The 19,734-nt window shown below is 42.5% G+C and overlaps 1 protein-coding gene across 3 annotated transcripts in view; it reads left to right on the forward strand.

The window, feature by feature from the left end:
• LOC137289995 (histone-lysine N-methyltransferase 2A-like) overlaps window positions 1–13,937 on the forward strand; it is a 56,480-nt gene extending 42,543 nt beyond the window's left edge. For 2 of the 3 annotated variants that reach the window (XM_067820893.1, XM_067820895.1), the window contains exons 23-31: window positions 115–6,764; window positions 7,058–7,279; window positions 8,117–8,325; window positions 9,748–9,902; window positions 10,357–10,440; window positions 10,878–11,007; window positions 11,278–11,373; window positions 11,622–11,689; window positions 12,405–13,937. In XM_067820893.1, coding sequence (XP_067676994.1) covers window positions 115–6,764; window positions 7,058–7,279; window positions 8,117–8,325; window positions 9,748–9,902; window positions 10,357–10,440; window positions 10,878–11,007; window positions 11,278–11,373; window positions 11,622–11,689; window positions 12,405–12,510 — 7,720 coding nt within the window. In that variant the 3' untranslated portion in view covers window positions 12,511–13,937. The remainder of the gene's footprint in view (window positions 1–114; window positions 6,765–7,057; window positions 7,280–8,116; window positions 8,326–9,747; window positions 9,903–10,356; window positions 10,441–10,877; window positions 11,008–11,277; window positions 11,374–11,621; window positions 11,690–12,404) is intronic. The other variant, XM_067820894.1, reaches the window with a different exon arrangement.
• Window positions 13,938–19,734: the final 5,797 nt, after the last annotated feature.

Here is a 19,734-nt window from a genome sequence, read left to right on the forward strand (position 1 = left end):
CTGATGCACTGTTCTCCTTCTCTGGCATTAGCTTACTATTTAGTCATTTTGTGTAATATTGAATGCCAATATTGTTTGTTCCAGCAAGAATACAGTGTGATGGTTCTGTTTCAGATGTACGCGAGTGTACTGGAGTACTCAGGATGCTCGGCGGCGATGTGTGTACACGTGTCGGATTGTTGAGATGAGACCCAACCCTGCCAGCCCTGAAGTGAAGATCAGTGACATGAGGATCATCCATGATGAGACACATCCAGAATTCATCCCCATGGATCAACTCTCTCCAGATGCTCTGAGTCTGCTGCACATGCTCAGCCCCACCTCCAACACCAACGTCTCCATCATGTCAGAGACCTCTGTTGCCCAGGTAACAAGGAGGGACCTGGCCTCCACATCAGTTGTACGCCCGTGTAGCAGGATTTACATGGCCTCGCACAATAGGAGCCTGTCCATCTCCCCAAGCCAGCCTTCATCTTCCCATCTTCCCAGTCAGCAGAAAGAACCGGAGTTGGAACCGCAGCCGAAGTTTAATCTAAACTTACTCTCTCCCAATACATTGAAATACCTCAGTAAAGCTGACGTGGAGAAATACATGGCAAGTCAGCCAAAACAGGTGCCACAGAAACCAGCAGATGACGAGTTTGGAAATCTTTGTAAGATCGTTGACAGATTAAATGAGGCTGCTTGGAAGTCTGGTAAGAGAGCTGACAGTGCAGACCGGACATTTAGAGCAACATCACCTCCAACGATGGCTAGAACGAAACGTTCCTCTTCATGTGATATTCAGCCATACACAAGAGATAGCCCCAGACCATATCAGACGATCTCCGCTACTCCAACACCAAGGCCAGCTTCTGTAGCTTCCATGCCAATACGAGTCAAGGTCAAATCTAGTCCTAGTTTAGGACCTGATCAACCTATCAGAATATCTGTTACTCCCCATAAGACACCTCCCGTTGTAGATCTCACTCATGAGCCTTCTGATGTGATCGTCCTTGAGGATGACGAAAACAAGGTGATGGGATCAACTCATGATGTTCCTGAGGGGGCAGAACGGACTGGTCTTGAAACTGAAGCAAGTAAGCTTGAAAATGAACCAAGTGACCTTGAAACTGACCCACTACTTCTGTCTCCAGAGCAAGAAATTGCACAGCAGGTTCTGGACAGTGTTCCGCCCGAGATCCTGGAGAGCAATGATGGGCAGACAGTTGTCATCATGACGGACAACCCTGACATCTCAGAGGAGGAGGCCCTGCTCTTGGCTCAAGCCGCCCTCAGTGAGGATGCAGGTGTTGTTCAGGATGAGGACACTCAAGGCAAAGAGGAACAGTCGGAGTGCAAAGAAGAGGGCAGAGATGAAGGAGAGATGGAAATAGAGGACCAGAAGGAGCAAGAACCAGTCGGAGTTGAGGATGCTGCTGTTGATGAACAGGTGAATGAGGATGTAACCATGAATAACACTCCTGAATCTGGAAAAGAAGGCCAAGAAAGTAAGAATTTGGAGATGATGGAAGCGCCTGAAGACGTTGAGCAAAAAGTGGTGGAAGCAGAAAGGAAAGAAACTGATTCTGAGGAGAGAGTGATAGAGCTTGATGCTTCTGATATCCTTTCTGATTCTGAGACACCAGTGCATGAAGGGAAGCCCTCTACAGAAGTTACATCTAAACCTGATGTCACACAAGTTAAATCACTAGCAGATGTAGCCAGTCAAAATATTGCTGAGAATCCTACAAATCATAATGATACTCCTGTTGTGTCTGCCAAGGATAATATGACAGATGTTATTCAAATTCCTGACAAAGGAGTTCCTGATTCTTCTACCCTAAATTTGGCATTAAGTCCCATGAAACATCTTGTGAATATTCCTGGGAACCCTCTTGAAAGCCCTATTAAAGCTTCTTCCATGAGTCCTGAGAATCCTGAGACTAATCTTGAAAATCATGAATCATGTCCTTCAGGAAACATTGAGGCCAGCTCTTCTGAGATACTTGAGTCAACCCTTCCTGAGAATCTTCAGCCAAGTCCATTGAAGAATTTTGAGACAAGTGCATCTGGAAACCTTGAGGCAACTTCAAGAAATTCTCCAAACAGTCCTGCGAACCTTGAGACAAGTCCCTCTAAGAACTTTGAGGAAAGCTCTTCAAAGAACCTCAAAGCAAGTTCTTCTGGGAATCTTGAGACAACAGCTTCAGGAAATTCTCCAAAGAGTACTTCTGGGAACTTTGAGACAAGCCCATTAAAGAACCTTGAGGAAAGCCCTTCAAAGAACCTGGGCGAAAGCCCTTTAAAGAACCTTGAGGAAAGCCCTGTAAAGAATCTTGAAGCAAGTCCTTCAAATAATCTTAACACAGGTCATGCAAAGGTTCCTACTGCAAGTCCTTCCAGAAATCCTGCCAGGAGTCCAACAGGGAGTCCACCAACCCCTGGACACAAGAGGGAAGCAACAGGTGTCATTGATAGGAAGATAATTGAGCACCATGAAGAACGTGTCCCCATCTACAAACGGGGAGTCCTGATTGGCTGGAAAATCAACCTGGATGATGTGATGGAGGACAAAAAGGATGTGAAGGAGGAGATCAAAGAGGAGGTGGTCAGTGTGGAGGACATTATGGAAATTTCTCAGCCAAGGTTGTCACTGTGTCCAGAAACATCACATCTTGCTCACCTGGAAGAAGAGACGTCGTCAGGCATGAAGTTACCTGTGACAATGACAGCACCTGAGGGACATAAACGAGTTGCCGCTGGAAATGAGCGACTTGCCAAGTCAACTGAACATGACACTCATGTGCATGATGGTGATGACACAGAACCCCAGTATCAAGTGAAAGGTGGTGTGAGAGTTGAGGATTGTGCAGGGGAACCCACAGAATCTGGACCTCTGGCACTTGAAGTGGCTGGTGAAAAGATGGATATAAGTGTTGAAGATGTGAAGGTTGAACAGGAGTGGGATGCTGAGTTTGAAGAGAGCAAGCTGGATGCTGAGGACAGTTCTGAGGAGTTTGCTGTCAAGTTGGAGATAAACAAAATGAGCAGATATGATTCTGAGATTCCAGATGATGCATGTAACAAAGATACGACTGAAGTTCACACCAGGACATCTGTGAAGAAGGGCTGTGCCCCCTTGAAGACTTACCCATTGAGACGCACAAGTCAAAGACTGGGTGATGGCGGGGATACAAGTAGACAACCTGCTACAGAACCTGTGTCAGAAGAACTACCACTTCATGACAAGATTGCACGCAAAATTAAAGCTGAGAGTCTGGCAAAAAGCAGTCCTGGTGTTAAAGGACCGTTTAAGTGTCTCACATGCAAGAGGCTGTATCGAACGAAAGAAAGCTTCAACACTCACGTCCAGAACTGTGACTTTGAGGTGAGCACAAGTGAAGAGGATGATGATGATAACAGATTACGAGAAGAGGAGGAACCCAAGACGAGGTATCCAGTCCGGTCCAGGTACAGATCTGTAGACAGCCAGGATTGTATTGTTAAGCTGACCGACATCAGTAAGGCAACTGAATTTTCTAAGTACAACAAGACTGATCAAGATGATACAACTCCTGTGAAACGAAGACCTGGAAGGCCACCCAAAAATAAAAATGTTGTGGTGAAGGAGAAATTGCCTGATGTGGTGGACTTGTGTGAAAGTGGGGAAGAATTCAAGCCTGATGAACCTGTTCGACGTGGCAGATCATCCAAACGTTTATTAAGTCCGCCTGATTCCTCCGAATCAAAAAAAATTGTCTCCCCTGAAAGTCAAGAACCACCACATAAACGAGGCCGTGGACGGCGTTCAAGGCGAAGCGATCCACTTTCTCCAAACAAGAAAGGTGAATCAGAGAATGAGATGGACAACCACCAGTCCCCTGAATCCAGGAAAGCAAATACAGAACCTACTCCAACTCTTGTGACCCCGAAAAGGGGCCGAGGCAGACCCAAGAAGCAAAGCACATCCATGGAGAATATGGAAACGGGTGAAGATATTGGGATTAAGACGCCAACAAATGTCAGACCACAGAAGGACGAGAGCCTGAGTCCTGAGTTCCGATTGTGTGAGGTCACTGGAATGTTAAAGAACAAAAAAGGAGATGTCATGGAGATACCGATTCCTTCACCATGCAAAACAGACCAATTGGGTACACACACAAATGAAGAAAAAAGTACTTTAGATCAGAAGTTGACAGAAACTACAGACTCTGTTGAAAATCATTCAGAATCTGTCCCAAAATGTTCAGAACCAAAATCTGTTTCTTGTGATGAATTTCCTCAGGTCCAGAAGACAGTATTTAACAACAAAGCTGCTGATGAAGAGCTACCAGTATCTCCACATGATGTGATAACAGACATTGACATTGAAGACCCCATGGACAGTTCCTGTGTAAGTGATGAGCTGAGGGACATTCCCGCTGTCTCAGTAGAGGGCATGTCTGCAGAGACAGCATCTGCAGTGTTGAAGAGAGATGTGTCCAAGGTGGTGGAAATACTGGAAGGTAAAATACTCCCGAAACCTGCAGAGGTCAGAGTTAACACTCAGGCTGTAGACCATGCCACACACATAAATAAAGCTGATGGCAAGCAGAATGTGAAGAAAACAGATGACAAGAATGTGAAAAGAGCAGATGTGAAGACTGTAGAGCAAGGATCTCGAAATATTACCCATGGGGAGTTCGAGGTTGATATTAGACGGAGAAAGAGCAGGGACGAAGGTTCTTCAGAACAGTGTGCCCACTACATGGACAAGGAAAAAAGTACGAAACAGGTTCAGTATTACATGGTTTATCCTCCAAACGCAAAGAACATTCCGGAAAAAGACACGTGTGTGCGAAATGACACAGAAGGAAGATCAGATTCAGGATCTCACTCTGCAGATAAGAGATGCGAGGTACCCCAGGAATCATACAAACAAAGAACACATAATACCAAGCCCAAGAATCATGTTAAAATCAGTAAGTCTATTGCACCAGCTACCCAACAGGTCTCAAAATGTATGCCTTCAACAATCACAAATCTTTTGAATGCAGTGGGAAAATCTTCAGCTCACCCAAGCATTCCTCAACCACTTACCATCCCTTCACCAGGGGGAGATAACTCTAGTATCATTGGACGCACATCAGCTCAACAGCGGAATATTTTTGAAGCATTCCAGCCTCAGCCAAGTGTGAATATCATCGGGAGTCCACCTCTTGCTGGAGTCCACGCATCAAATGTACTGGAGAATGCTGTTGTTCAGATGAACCAGTCCAGAATGTTACCAACCACGATACAGACAACTTCGCAAACAGTACACCCTCACATACCTCAGCCTTTAACCATCAACACCAGCCCCCAGCAGTCAATCAACACATTCTCACTGGATCAGGGTCCGAACATCATCCCCAACATTCCAGGAATCCTCCACAGACCCGCACTACCCAGCATCATCAACCAGATAAACCAGCCCAGCATCATTCATACCAATCAGACCAACATCCTCGGAACTAGCCTTCCACCAAGTCCTGCAACCCTGCTGCAGTCCAACCAAACCTTGGGACTACTTGCTCAACAACAGAGCCCTTCAAATGTCATTGTTCCTCCGAGCCAGCAGGTCCTGCCTCCAAATCTCATCTCGCAGCTAGGGAACCTCCTTCCCAGTCAGTTGACCCCACAGCAGGCCAGCGTTGTGTCCCGCCTCAACCTCCAACAGCAGCATCAGGGAGGGATTGAGTATATGGGCAGCTTCTTGTTGGACCCCAAGACTCCTCCCCAGCCTTACGTATCGGTATCCCAGGCATCGCCCGTCTTGACTCCGTCACTCACTCCACAGCAGACACAGCAAATCATGAACCTGGTTTCTGGATCTGTCTTGAACAAGGGAACTGTTGTGAACCAAAATGTCATGCAGTCTACTGGAGTGCTTCACCAGCCATTCCCTGGCCCCTCCCATATCTCTCCACCTCCAAACCCTGTTATCAATGTGGTCCACTCCAGGGCAGACACCATCCTCCATAGCAACCTCATCAGACATCTGCCTGATGGATGCAAGACGGTTGTATGCAGTCATTCTGAAGCTTTGTCCATGTTGAAAAAGATCCTTCCATCAAACAAGCAGACAGTCAACCCTGCCATCACGACCTCTCCAAGTATCACCAAGGTCGCTGTGAGCTCACCGAACCTCCGGAACATCCTGAATGACAGTCCAATCAAGAGTGGGTCTGTCTGCTCAGCATCCCTCCAAGAATCCACTGTTCGACCTCATCACATTGTCCACAAGCCGAGCATTGGGGTCCACAAACCAGGCACTGCTGTCAACAGCCGACTTACGGTTCTCAAGAAAATCCTCAAACCAACCATCCTCCATAGGAAGAAGGCAGCAAGCAGTATAACCCTGACAGCAGTCAAGCATCACCTTGGTCTCAGTCCTGAAAAAAACGGTATTATTCAAGGACAGATCTCAAAAAACATTTGCAACTCTCTCGAAGATCACATGCAGCAAGAAACATCACCCTCAAAAACCACAACGCCCACATCCCACATTGCTGCAGGTCATACATACACAAAGGTTCCAACTCACATCAAACATTTGTCCGTGTCAGGAGGTGAACAAGTCCCAAACTTCTCATCCAAGATGGTGAAGAGTCGACTAGGGGCCAAGGTCAAGAAGTCTGCCATCAAGGTTGGAAAGATTTACAAGAAGAACATGGCAGTAGTCAAAGTAGGGGTGAAGGCCGTTGGAGCCAAGAAAAGGAAGAGCCCACAGCGTCCCAGAAACATTCATGAAAAATATAAACGTAAGTGCTTCAACCTTTGGAGTTAAAAGGATGAAAGAAACAATGTTACGCCAGTGTTGTTAAATGGATTACAAATAACATATCCTACATTATAGACCCGAAATATACATTGTCCAAAATGTGTTAAACCAAAATGACTGTTGATGAGCCTCTGATCCGAAGTGTATGTCAACTCATAAATCTCTATTGGTCGTTTTCTGAAGCCCATTCCAGGTATCTGCTGCCATGATATTTCTCGGAATATTGTAAATAACAGTGAGAAACTATACTCACTCACTGTTGATTGTTTTCAGCAGCAAGTGCCATAAGTCATCCCATGATTCACCACCAGAAGGAAGTGATGTCCCTCCCTCAGCCAGAAATGGAGGAGGAAGTGCGTGAAACTCCCATGATGCCATTCCTTGACATCACCAATCATCGACGGAGATCAGAAGCCAAGCCCAAGGATGAGCCTCGACTCATGTTTGAGATTACAAGCGATGACGGTTTCCAGTGTTCTGGCGAGACGATGGAGGGTAAGCATGGCTATATATGTGTACACTGCTTGGTGTGTTTGTTGTTATTTGCTATATACTAGCAATATGGCATCTGTCTTTAATTAATCATGTCTGGGGCAGAGAATCCTGTGATTGATGCCAAGGGCATTCATCCACACCATTTGGATACGATGACGTGTCAGCCAAATTGCTGAAACCCATCACCCAGTCCTGTTAATCGCCTCTTGCGACAAGCATGGTGGCAGAAGACCACTTCTGGCCTGGATCTTCACAAATTACATAAATTACAAGTCAAAACATCAGTTTATCATGTATATATTTAATGGCTGACAGAACATACATACTCTCTAGCAGGGTTTGACACTAATTGCCATAATTAAGTGTTGTTGTCAGTGTAAGGAGATTATGTTTAAGACTCTGTAGTCTATAACCATGGTAGAGTTCAGAAACAAAACAAGGCATCTTTTCTGTCCAATGATAGATAGACTTGATTTGGCATGGCAATGAATAGATTACTCAAAAGTGAATATTACTACCCCTGTTTCTCCCAAGGATCTGTAATAATGATTATCCTTTAACCCGTGATAATGTGGGTTGGAATTGGTCTTCAGTCACCTATGCTTGTCATAAGAGGCAACTTAGGGATCAAATGGTCAGGCTTGCTGACTTGCTTGACATTTCTCAGCCAATCACAGTTGAGTAGATCAATATCCATCCTGTTGACATGTCATTGTCTAGTCCAGACTCTTGTATTTATAGCCTGCAGTCATTTGCCTGGAAATTTGCTGAGTGGATGGTTAGACAACAAACTAGCCTAATTATTATCCTGTTCAATGGGTCTGCTTTGTTCTTCAGATGCGTGGCGGCAGGTGACAGAGAAAGTACAGGATGCTCGAGCTGCTGCCAGGTTGAAGGCATTGTCGTACGCTGGCATGAACAGCGCCAGCATGTTTGGCGTGAACAACAGCACTGTGGTGTACCTGGTAGAACAGCTGTTCGGGGCACAGCACTGCCACAAGTACAACTTCCACTTCTTCCAACATGAGGTGGAGCAGCAGGAGGAGGTAAGCCCTGTCGGGGATACAGGCATGACTGGGGCAGGGTGGGGAGTGTCGGGAGTGTGTGTGGAAATGGGTGGGATAGGGACACTGGGGCAGGGACATGGAATTCTGTATCCCACATGCACTAAGCTCTTGTGTTTGGGCATTTGAATCAAACATGGTGCTTGTGTGTTTTTATCCCCCCTGCATGTAATGCGGGGGGATATAGTCGACGCCTCGTCTGTCTGTCTGTCCCCCGTCCGTCTGTAATCATTTTGTTTCGGGAGCATAACTCAGAAACCGTTCAATATTTTTAGACCAAACTTGATAGATATAGTAATCTCAGCCTATGGTTGTGCCTTTTGCTATCTACAGATTTTTGGCATTTATGTTTTTTTTGTTTTTCCATGGAACATTTTGGTGTTATGGTGGGGTGGGTTTCAAAAACCTCAAAAACCATTCAGTATTTTTTTTACAAATCTTGGTAGATATATCAGTCAGCACCTAAAGTGGCGCCTTTTGCTATGTACAGGTTTTTGTGGTTTATTATTTTCTCGGTTTCCGTAGAAACATTTCAAAATTGAGAGGTATGTTTCGTTTCCGAAGCCGTTCAATATTTTTCTACAAGACTTGGTAGATATATCAGTCAGAACCTGAAGTGGTGCCTTTTGCTGTGTACAAGTTTTTGTGATTTATTATTTTCTAGGTTTCCATGGAAACGTTTCGGACCTAGTCTGAAAAGTGAGAGATGTGTTTCATTTCCAGAGCAGAACTCTAAAACGTCTTAATATCTGTTAGTAAAACTTTCTAGATATGTGTGGCAGGCCCCAAAGTGATGCCTTTTGGTTTTTAAAGGTTTTTGTGATGTATTATTTTCTTGGTTTCCTTGGAAATGTTTCGGACCTAGTCTCAAAATGGAGGGGTGGGCTTCATTCCCAGAGCAGAACTCGAAAACCATTTCATATCTTTCAACAGATCTTGGCAGATATATGACATTGTGACTTTGCTGGAAACAATTCAAACTTAGTCTAAAAAAACAATGAGTAACTCTCAGACTATTTGTCCTTTCAAACATGTGGGGGGATATGTCATCCTCTGATGACTCTTTGTTCAAACTTCACCATACTTCCAAGTCATTTAAAGTGCCCATCATGCACACAAAAAGTTGCTTGGGTTTATTTAGAAAGGACCTCATAATGTTTAAAGTTTATATGTATATGTAACTATCACATTTTAGGATATTCCCATACTTTCTGTATGAACTCATGCAAAGTCAGTTCTTATATCAGGTTTGTGATCATTCAGTTGTTGGATCGTGAAAGTTGATAAATTGTGGAAATACTGCCAGTAGAACAGTGATGAGGAAGGATGGGAAAAACATTGTCTTCGCAGATAGGATTATTTATTGTAGAGCTGTCAAACTTATCAGTCACTACAACTCTTCAGGAACCTGCGGAGAACCCCAGTGGGTGTGTGCGTGGCGAGCCATTCATGTCCCGTAAGCCATACGACATGTTCAGCTTCCTCATGTCCCGGTATCGTAGCAAGCCTATGTCTGATGCAGGACAGCAGAATGTCGAGATGATTCACAAGTCTGCCAGGTAGGTGATCCCTACAACCCAACAATGGCAAAGCATCAGTACAAAAGAATAGCCACTTAAAATGCCATATTTTCTCTAGTAAGTGCTGGAACCCTCATAAGCACAGAGAATAAGCAGCACACTAACGATTGTGGTAACTGGGCCCAGGAAGTTATCCTTTTTTTAGAGTTATCTTTTTTTTTAGTTATCTTTTTTTTAGAGAAAATGCGGTTGATTTCATTTTATTCCAGGTCACAAGCTGTGAAATTAAAATGAATGACTGCTGAAAATAAGTGATGACAACAGGTGTTCACCAGTGCCAGTATTCACTACAACAAAGCAATTGTAATTGTAGTTTGAGATCATGATGCCAGTGACCTTAGTTAGGTCACATGACTTGTCGAGTGCTTGGGAGCAGTGATTTTGTTGACTTTTGTTATGTGGTTGCGACCTTTACTCATGTTGTTGTTTCCAGACGAGCCACCAGCATGGACCTGCCGATGGCGATGAGGTTCCGCAAGCTGCAAGAGCATGCAAAGGAGGCTGTAGGAGTGTACAGGTGAGATAAGGGATGTACACCTGTGGTTTATTTCAGGTGATTTGGTCGGAGTTGTTGTGTCATTGTTAGGTTCCTTGGTAACTGGGGTAGTGGACTAGCCTAGTGGTTAAAGTGTTTGCTGGTCAAGCTAATGAACTGGGTTCTACTCCCCACACTGGTACAATGTGTGAAGCCCATTCCTGGTGTCCTTGACGTGGTATTGCTGGAAGATTTTTGAAAGTGATGTAGTACCAAACTAACTCACTCTTTGCTAATCCTTGTTAATATCATGTCAGGTGTGATACAGATTTCAGTTTGGTTTAACCTTGTTTTTGTCAGGTTGACCCTGTATTTATCACTTTGCCATTGTCTTTAACAGTTTGCCCTTGTTTTTATCAGTTGATCCGTTACCTATTTCCAGACCAGCTTTATTGAAAACCTTTTATGTCCTAATCTAGATCCCACATTCATGGCCGAGGGCTTTTCTGCAAGCGCAACATTGACAGTGGTGAGATGGTGATTGAATATGCAGGGGAGGTAATACGTTCATCTCTCACAGACAAGCGAGAGAAATACTACGAGAGCAAGGTAAGCAGTCTCAGAAAAGTATTGTCTGGAAATTCATTTCAACTTTAAAGTTATAGGATACATTTTTTGTGGAAATTGAGACTTGGCAGTGTTGGCCCAGAGAGCTCAAGGTTGATGGCCACATCTACCCTGAAGACGATAAACTATGGCACTTCCTGTCTGTCTGTCTGTCTCTCTGTCTGTCTGTCTGTGACTTCAAACAAAACATTGACTCTACACTTTTATATGTGTGTTAGGGATGCAGCCTTTGACATTGCCCACTTGTTTCAGGGTATTGGGTGCTATATGTTCCGTATTGATGACTTCGAAGTGGTAGATGCCACCATGCATGGCAGCGCAGCCAGATTTATCAACCATTCCTGTGAGGTGAGTAGACTGATCTGGATGTGATTCATCAGCTGAAATAATCTCTCCAACAGCCTCTGCTTGTACAAGATGTCTGTACAGGTTCATATATGTAAGCCACTCCTGTGTGGTGTGTAGATGGGTGTTGGCGAAATTCATCAGCTCAAATAATCTCCCCAACAACCTGTGCTTATTGTATGGGAAACAGGGCACGTTCAGATTAGCAGTCACTCAAATCAGTGGTTGAGGTTTATTTGCTTTTGTTGCAGCCCAACTGCTACTCCAGGGTGATCAACGTGGATGGGAAGAAGCATATAGTTATCTTTGCAATGAGACCGTAAGTATTCTTCTTGAAAAGAGGTGATCTGGTTCCGATTACCTGATCAACCCTTGAATTCTGGTGCTGACATTATTATTATTAAAGCAGAAAATAAGCTTTGAAATACCATTGTTTCACCCCGGGATGGTGATGATGGAGGTAAATCTTTCCGATAAAGTTGACATGATGGCTACAAGCTTGATTGAATGACCAGTTATTTATTAATAAATGTGTTGTACCTTACTTCTAAAAATAAATACATACATATATATAATTGGCATAGGGCTACTCCCACAATCACAGAACATTAAGAAAGGTGATGATAGTTATAGTTTTAAATATTGTGGGACCAGGGATTTGGTCTTCAGTGACCCATGCTTGTCATAAGATGTGACTCATATGGACAGCATCTCTGACCTGGTGGAACTGTAATCAATTACATAGACCAATGCTTATGACATCAATTATTGGAGGCTTGGGTCGATGGGGTAGCCTTGTGGTTAAGGCCTTCACTTGTCACACCAAAGATCCAGGTTCGATTCCCCTCACGGGAGCCATGCATGAAGCCCATTTCTGGTGTCCCCTGCTGTGATGTTGCTCGAATATTGCTAAAAGCGGCGTAGAACTAAACTCAACCACTATCACAGGCTGCTGCAACAAGGCAAACACTGTGAGCTGATAATACAAGGATTCCTGTGCTCCTTAGTGAAATATAACCTGTTGTTTTCCACAGAATCAGCAAGGGCGAGGAGCTGACCTACGACTACAAGTTCCCCATTGAGGAGGTGAAGATTCCGTGTTCCTGTGGCTCAAAGAAGTGTCGGAAGTACCTCAACTAATCACAGGTGTCGATGCAGTGTGTACATTGAGAAAAACATTACAAGTTCGTTTAGATGTTTGGCCTTGAAGAAAAACTGGTTTTGTTTGTTATTCAAGATTATTCAATGAAAATATACTGTCAGAAATGACAGGAGGCCACAAATTCTGACTGCCATTGCAAGTGTGAAGTGAGACACTGTCAGAATGTGAAAGAATAAACAGTTTCAAAGAGATCTGGGGTCAGTAGGATGGCCTAGTGGTTAAAGCGGCCACTCGTCACATGTAAAACCCGAGTTTGATTCCTCATGTAAAAACTCACTCATGGTGATCCGATGAAGGTTCAAGGTCACATACAGAGGAATACTGTTCAAGATAGTTCTGTGTGGATGGCTGCTATGGTTCTCATTTCCATGGTGTTACTTGCTCTGACTGAGTTGAGAAGTGCATCATATGTGAGAAAAAGAAGAAGAGTTTGTCCTGTTGAGTCAAATAAGTGTTGAATGTTGGATAGATGTGCAGACAGCTAGGTGTCTGTGCCTCATGACAAGGGACAAAGGAGTAACACTTACAGCTTGCAAATCAATCGTACTTCCTGATTGCAAGACACAGGATGGTGTTTAGCTTTCAGGGGGCACCTGTAGTACTAATTTTAAAGGTTTGTTTACAACCTGACTCAATTCTCCCAGAAGTTCTTCGGGGTCAGCGTAGTGGTAGATGCTGGTGTGATGTAGTTGTATGGTGTGGAAGATGAGGAAAAAGTACCCAACAGACAGGACTCTGTGGTTCTAAACTATTTGTTCTTAAACTAGAACATATTCAGAGTTTGACATTAAGTAATGCTTTCACTAATTTAAGTTCTCTGAATACATACTGTGACAATAGCAATGGTGCAATCTGGACTTCCTGTCAAGTTCTTCAAGTCTGAAACTTGTGATGGTGACGCACTCTGTACCTTTCAGACATGACAATGTTTTGGAGACTGGTTGCCATGGCTATATTCACCAAGGCAGCTTTTACCAGTGGCGACTGTATCTTATTTTCCAGTGGAGAGGGTGTTGCAGTGTATGCGCAACATTGTCATTCCTCGCTGGGGACCATGAACTGCTTCTGATCAGAATTTGTATCATTGATTGTGACTTTGTGTGGGATAGAGTTTACCAGTGGAACTTCACAGTCACAGATGGGCAAAATTCTGTGTAGGTCCTTCCAGTTGTGTAGTTTAATGTGATCAATTTTCTACTTTTTCTTTCTAAATACTGAAGATGTGTTAGGATTAGAAAATATGTCTGCATGAAGAAGCTGCAAAACCTCTGATTTGAGCAATAGGGGAGGCCACTCAGTCGTAGCAAATACCTGAGTAGATGTGCTAGTTTCTTCCCCTTGCACTTAACAATCTTAACACATGGCACATGTTTGAAGAAGTGTTGTTGGATCTTTGTATGCAAAAGAATATCAAACGTAATGACATTTTTATGTGGACTGACATGGTAGACTTAGGTGAATGTTGCCAACTGTTGATGTCAACATTTGAATCATTGAGTGACAGTCTCTGTTGATAGTTCAGCCATGGCAATGGTTGTTTCTTGTTTGAACAATGCGACGTGATTGCCCAGAAATTGCCAGGAACTGGTAGCTATGTGCATTATCCCTGTGTTTTTCCTTATTTACTTCAATTAATATTTTGACATGGCTCACATCCGTGCCCAGAGGTGATGTAAGGGATCGGCAATGATCAGTAATCTTATGTTATTTATCTGGGTCCTGATCCACCAAGCGTTTGGGGGTGAATGGTAGCCTTGTGGTAGTGTTCACTCATTCGGGTTTCTATTCCCTACATGGGTAGAATATTTCCATCTCTGGTGTTTCACCCCCTTGGCCTACAAATGTTGTTGCATATGATGTTTTGTGGACTCAAAGGCTAGACTAACACATTCGGGTGGTCAGTCTTGCCGAATTTTGTTGATTGTGTGTCATGGTATCATGATTATGATCAATAACATCAGTCACTGGATTGCTGGTTCCAGACCTGAATTTATACAAAGATTTACAGCAAACATAATAAGCTAACAGCATAGACTTGTTTTGGTTCATTGTAGTTAAAGATGGACTCATCCGAAATAAGGGTATCATGTGCTGAAACAAATACATGTATATAGGTTGCTACCATAGCTGGAATATTACTGGGTGTGGTATTAGACAACAAACAAAACATCAACATGAAACGCTATCTTAGCCCTAAGATTGTCACTTTTATATGTTAATGCATGAGAGTTACGATCAATATAAGCCCTAGTGACTTTGAGGAACAATGTCCAGGTATGTTTTATCCCCAGGTATTACTTCCAGTGTGGAAAAGTCTGGGGAGTAATACACAGCTATATCTCATTGTTGTAAGAGCTGACATCATATCCCATTTGCATAGATTTATGCTCATGCTGTTGATCAGTGGATTGTCTGGTTTAGAATATATAGACTGCCTCCATATGGCTGGAATATTGCTGAGTGTGGCGTTAAACAACATCTTACCAATCCTTGTGTACCTCATGCTTGATGTTCACTGATACAATAATACAATACAACTTGAAATTTGTATAGTGCCAATATTCAGTTAGTTCATCTGCTCAAGGGCGCTTTTTTTCCCCCTCTATCATTGGATGTCCATCACAATGGCACATTGTATTTTCAATCTCAACTCCCTGGGGATCATACAATTCTTGCAGCCTTAACAGGCGACCGAGTTAATGTGGCTTTCTCATCCTTACGAGGTACCCATTCACAGCTGGGTGGACTGGGACACATAGTCACAGTACTTTGTCCATGTTTACTCCATGTTGCTGTGCCCACAACTAGGTGTTTGTATGTATTCGTGTGGCCACCATCTGGTCATCTACCAAAGGATTTATGGGTTCTTTAAAGTGCACAGGGTTGTGTATTGCACACTAGGGGTTGTGACAACACTGAAAGAGTCTGCAAACAAAGTTGACTCCAAGGTTTTTTACACCCGGTCACAGGTGGGCTCGATCCCGGCACCTCCAAACTCACTGGATTAGTAGCCTGGCACCTTAGACAGGTCGCCCACTGATACATGTGTGATGAAGAATGAGGTTGTGCATGTCAGTTTAAGAACTTAAAATTCATTTCATTGTGAAAAGAACTTGATAATCATGGATTCACAACAAACTTTATTTATTTCATTGGAAGATTAGCAGTTTTATATAACGTGCCAGTTAAGTAATTGGATACACTGCATAATGCCTTGTCCTCAGTGCTGTACATAGCTGTATATAGTGTTATGACGTATATATTCCGGGTGACAATATCAGATGTGTTCATTTGTCAGTATTTGAAACTGAATACTTCGTTAGAACCAGCAGCAAGTACACCTACTCACTCCTACAGCATACTACAGAAGTAGGTCGTTACAGCCATGTCCCAGAATATGGTAGTGGATCATTTTAGACATCAAGCAGCTGTGAATAATGTTATGATTATTTTGTGTGTGCTTAATCCACAAAGGTACTTGTGGTGAAATCAGTTTGTTGGTTTAAGACATTTTGTTGTCCAAATGGTTTGATTGTTGTAAAAGATGATTTTGTCCAGAACAAAGTGCCAGCCCTTGCTGCCAACTTAAGTCAAGTTACCACTATTGTTTTCAAATACATGCGGATGGCATTAGTATGCTGTGCAGAGTTACTTCCCTTGGCTCTGTCAGGATCCAATGCTGGAGGGTCGCTAATTTTCCTTTACATATATTACTGAGTCTGTCAGCGCATTGCCTTTGCTGGTGAGAATGAATATTGAGTCAGATTTCAGGACTTTCATTACTTGAGCTTTCCTCTGTGCAAAACTGACCCTTGGTGTTGAAAGTGTGGCTGATCCTGCTGGCTTTTCTCTAAATAGTCTTGGTGAACAAATGGAGGTGAATCTCAGAACGCCATCTGTGTGAATAATAAAGCAACAAAGTTCGTGGAAAACAACTTCTTAATTTCAGAGGGATGGAAATTTTCCGCTGATTGTGGATTTCTGCTAATTTTATTCCAAACTGATCAATTCTTTGAACCACTGAACCTCTGAAGTTGTTACCCATAAACTTTTATTATTCCTTATTTACTTGCCAACTTCAAGAATGCCGATCAAACAACCGTCTATGTGAATCCTGTCAAGTCAGACTGTCATCCTGTGATGTCCTGTAGCTCATCTACTTCATTGTTATATGGAAAAGTGCCTTCACTGTGCTGGGGTTTGGTCCTCAATAAATTAAGGAACAATATCATTTTTTTAAACTAATAATTTGAATAGAATATGAAATGAATTGTGCTCCTCTTTATATTTCTTTTCATGCTTCAAAAATATGAACATTCACACAAAACAAACTTACAGAAAATTAGAAAGTTATGTGATCAAGAACAGATTGTGATCAGTGGTAGTTGGGATAGAGAGGAAAATGTTTACACATCTGTCAAATGTACGGGTAGTGTAGGCCATGAATTTTTCATATTTTCTCACAAAATCAGCCAAGCATTCTACCGAAATGCTGATGGTAAGATAATCAAGTTCGATCAAAATATTTTCATCTGTCTGTAGTCCACTTTTGATGAACTTGTTCATATTCATTCCATTTTGTAAATTCGAATAATGAGATTGCTATTTGTGATGTTAATGAAATAAAGGTACAATTGGTTATATTCTCAGTTTGCCACCCACATTTGCCTCCACATTTTATGCAGAACCGTGCCTTATGCAGGTGTAGTTGTGAGATTCTGGCCAGTGAAAATGTACAGGGAATGTTATAACCTTGTTATAAGACGGTGTATTACCTAGTTACCACCTGACAGAGTGATACAGAGTAACTTTGTTGTGTAACATGATGTAACATCTGCAGTGGAAGCTGTGGAGGAGTGGTAACTCCTGTCAACATTTGTTGCTTAAAATTAAGGAAACAGTTTGAAAATTAACAAAGGGAGACCACTCCCCCAAGCAATCTGTACTTGCCATGCAATAATTGTATATTCCTTGCTTTCAAATACACCTGACTTGCTGTTCAACTTGATATAGGATTATGCCACTGTGGAGTTATCTCTACACATCAGAAGTCCATCACAGTTATTATTTATATCTTGTGCAAGTTGCATATTATTTTGTAACTATGGTTGTTGAGAGTGTGTATATATGTAAATAGGAACCAGGACGCCTCGCCCAAGGAAGTCCATGACGTGGCCATCAACAGACTTTGGTTGTGTAGATAGTACACATTGGTTTTGATGAATTATCAGAATGAATCCTCCTGTATTTCTGTATGAATCTCATGAACATATGCACAAACTTAGACTTCAAGAGATGATGGTGTTGTTACTAACCATGCAGAACAATGACAGGTACATGGTTGACTCTACTCTTTGTATGCCTTGAGCAGAATATTTAGCCTGGAAAGGCGCTACAAAAGTGCTCTACTATAATTACTGGTCACAAGAATTGTTTTTTCTTTTTAAGGAAACAGGATTTTATTTGTGAGTTGAAATATAAACCAAACTCATGGTACTTTGCTGTGCTATGAATTGAGGATGATGAGAATCTTGATGTTTCAGCAGATGATGAGTGTTCACTATGTGTAAGGATATGTTTTAGGTGTACATGGTGTTGTCGTCATGACAAAGTACATGCATGATGTACCAACTTTCTATCATAGAAAAAGACAAAGGGTATTTGCTGCATAGAAATGAACTATCAGTTGGATTTGCTCACATGTGATCTGTCTCAAAATATCAATGTGCTTAGATTTCTGGAAGGCTGCACAAAATGCATGAAATTTCCTTTTCTCAGTATTATGTAGGTTAATATTGTTTTCCGTCATAATCATTATCTTAGTTTTAAAGTAACCACAGTGTGATGTCATATGTGCTCACCCGTATTATATGCAGAGGAACATGTAGAGGGTTTATCTGCTTGTATAACTACACGTGTCATGTTGTATATATATACATATATGATGTATGTAGAGGTTTTGCCCCATGGTATAACTGCATGTATCACCCTGTATATATACACATATGATATCCACAGAAACATGTAGAGATTTCGCCCTTTGTTAGTACTGTATCACTCTGTATATATACATAATGATATCCACAGAAACATGTAGAGGTTTCACCCTGTGGTAGAACTGCACATATCACTGTATATATACATAATGATACCAAGAGGTACAAGTAGATTTTTCACAATATGGTAGAACTGCACATAGCACTTTGTAAAGAATTTGTCACACCATTTTATGACAGTTAATCATTGTTGTGATTGCGCATTTATTTCATGTTTGCAACTTCCATGCTTTTCATACATTTTTTACTTGTTTGAAAAACAATGTACAGACTAATTTATTGTACATAGTTTGACCCAAGTGGCTCTTGTTTTTATCTCAAGTTGATGTATATATGAATAAACCTATCTCAGACACCAGTCTTTTGTTTCAATTTTAACCTTGCATCCATGAGCAAGCATTCCAGCTTGTGGGTTTGACCCTGGTCAATCTAGTAATGCGAGTTTCACCAGGGAATCTAGTGATGTATGTGAGCTTCACCAGGGAATCTAGTGATGTATGTGGGTTTCACCTGGGGATCTAGTGATGCAAGTGGGTTTCACCTGGGGATCTAGTGATGTATGTGGGTTTCACCTGGGAATCTAGTGATGTATGTGGGTTTCACCTGGGAATCTAGTGATGTATGTGGGTTTCACCTGGGGATCTAGTGATGCAAGTGGGTTTCACCTGGGGATCTAGTGATGTATGTGGGTTTCACCTGGGAATCTAGTGATGTATGTGGGTTTCACCTGGGAATCTAGTGATGCAAGTGGGTTTCACCTGGGAATCTTAGTGATGCATGTGGGTTTCACCTGGGAATCTAGTGATGTATGTGGGTTTCACCTGGGAATCTAGTGATGCAAGTGGGTTTCACCTGGGAATCTTAGTGATGCAAATGGGTTTCACCTGGGAATCTAGTGATGCAAGTGGGTTTCACCTGGGAATCTAGTGATGTATGTGGGTTTCACCTGGGAATCTAGTGATGTATGTGGGTTTCACCTGGGAATCTAGTGATGCAAGTGGGTTTCACCTGGGAATCTAGTGATGTATGTGGGTTTCACCTGGAAATCTAGTGATGCAAGTGGGTTTCACCAGGGAGTGTAGTGATGCAAATTTGACAGTGATAATACTGCAATCTATTTCATTAGAGCCAGTTCATATGACAAAG

This window comes from Haliotis asinina, chromosome 1, assembly GCF_037392515.1.
Source record: "Haliotis asinina isolate JCU_RB_2024 chromosome 1, JCU_Hal_asi_v2, whole genome shotgun sequence".
NCBI classification, from domain to species: Eukaryota; Metazoa; Mollusca; class Gastropoda; order Lepetellida; family Haliotidae; genus Haliotis; species Haliotis asinina.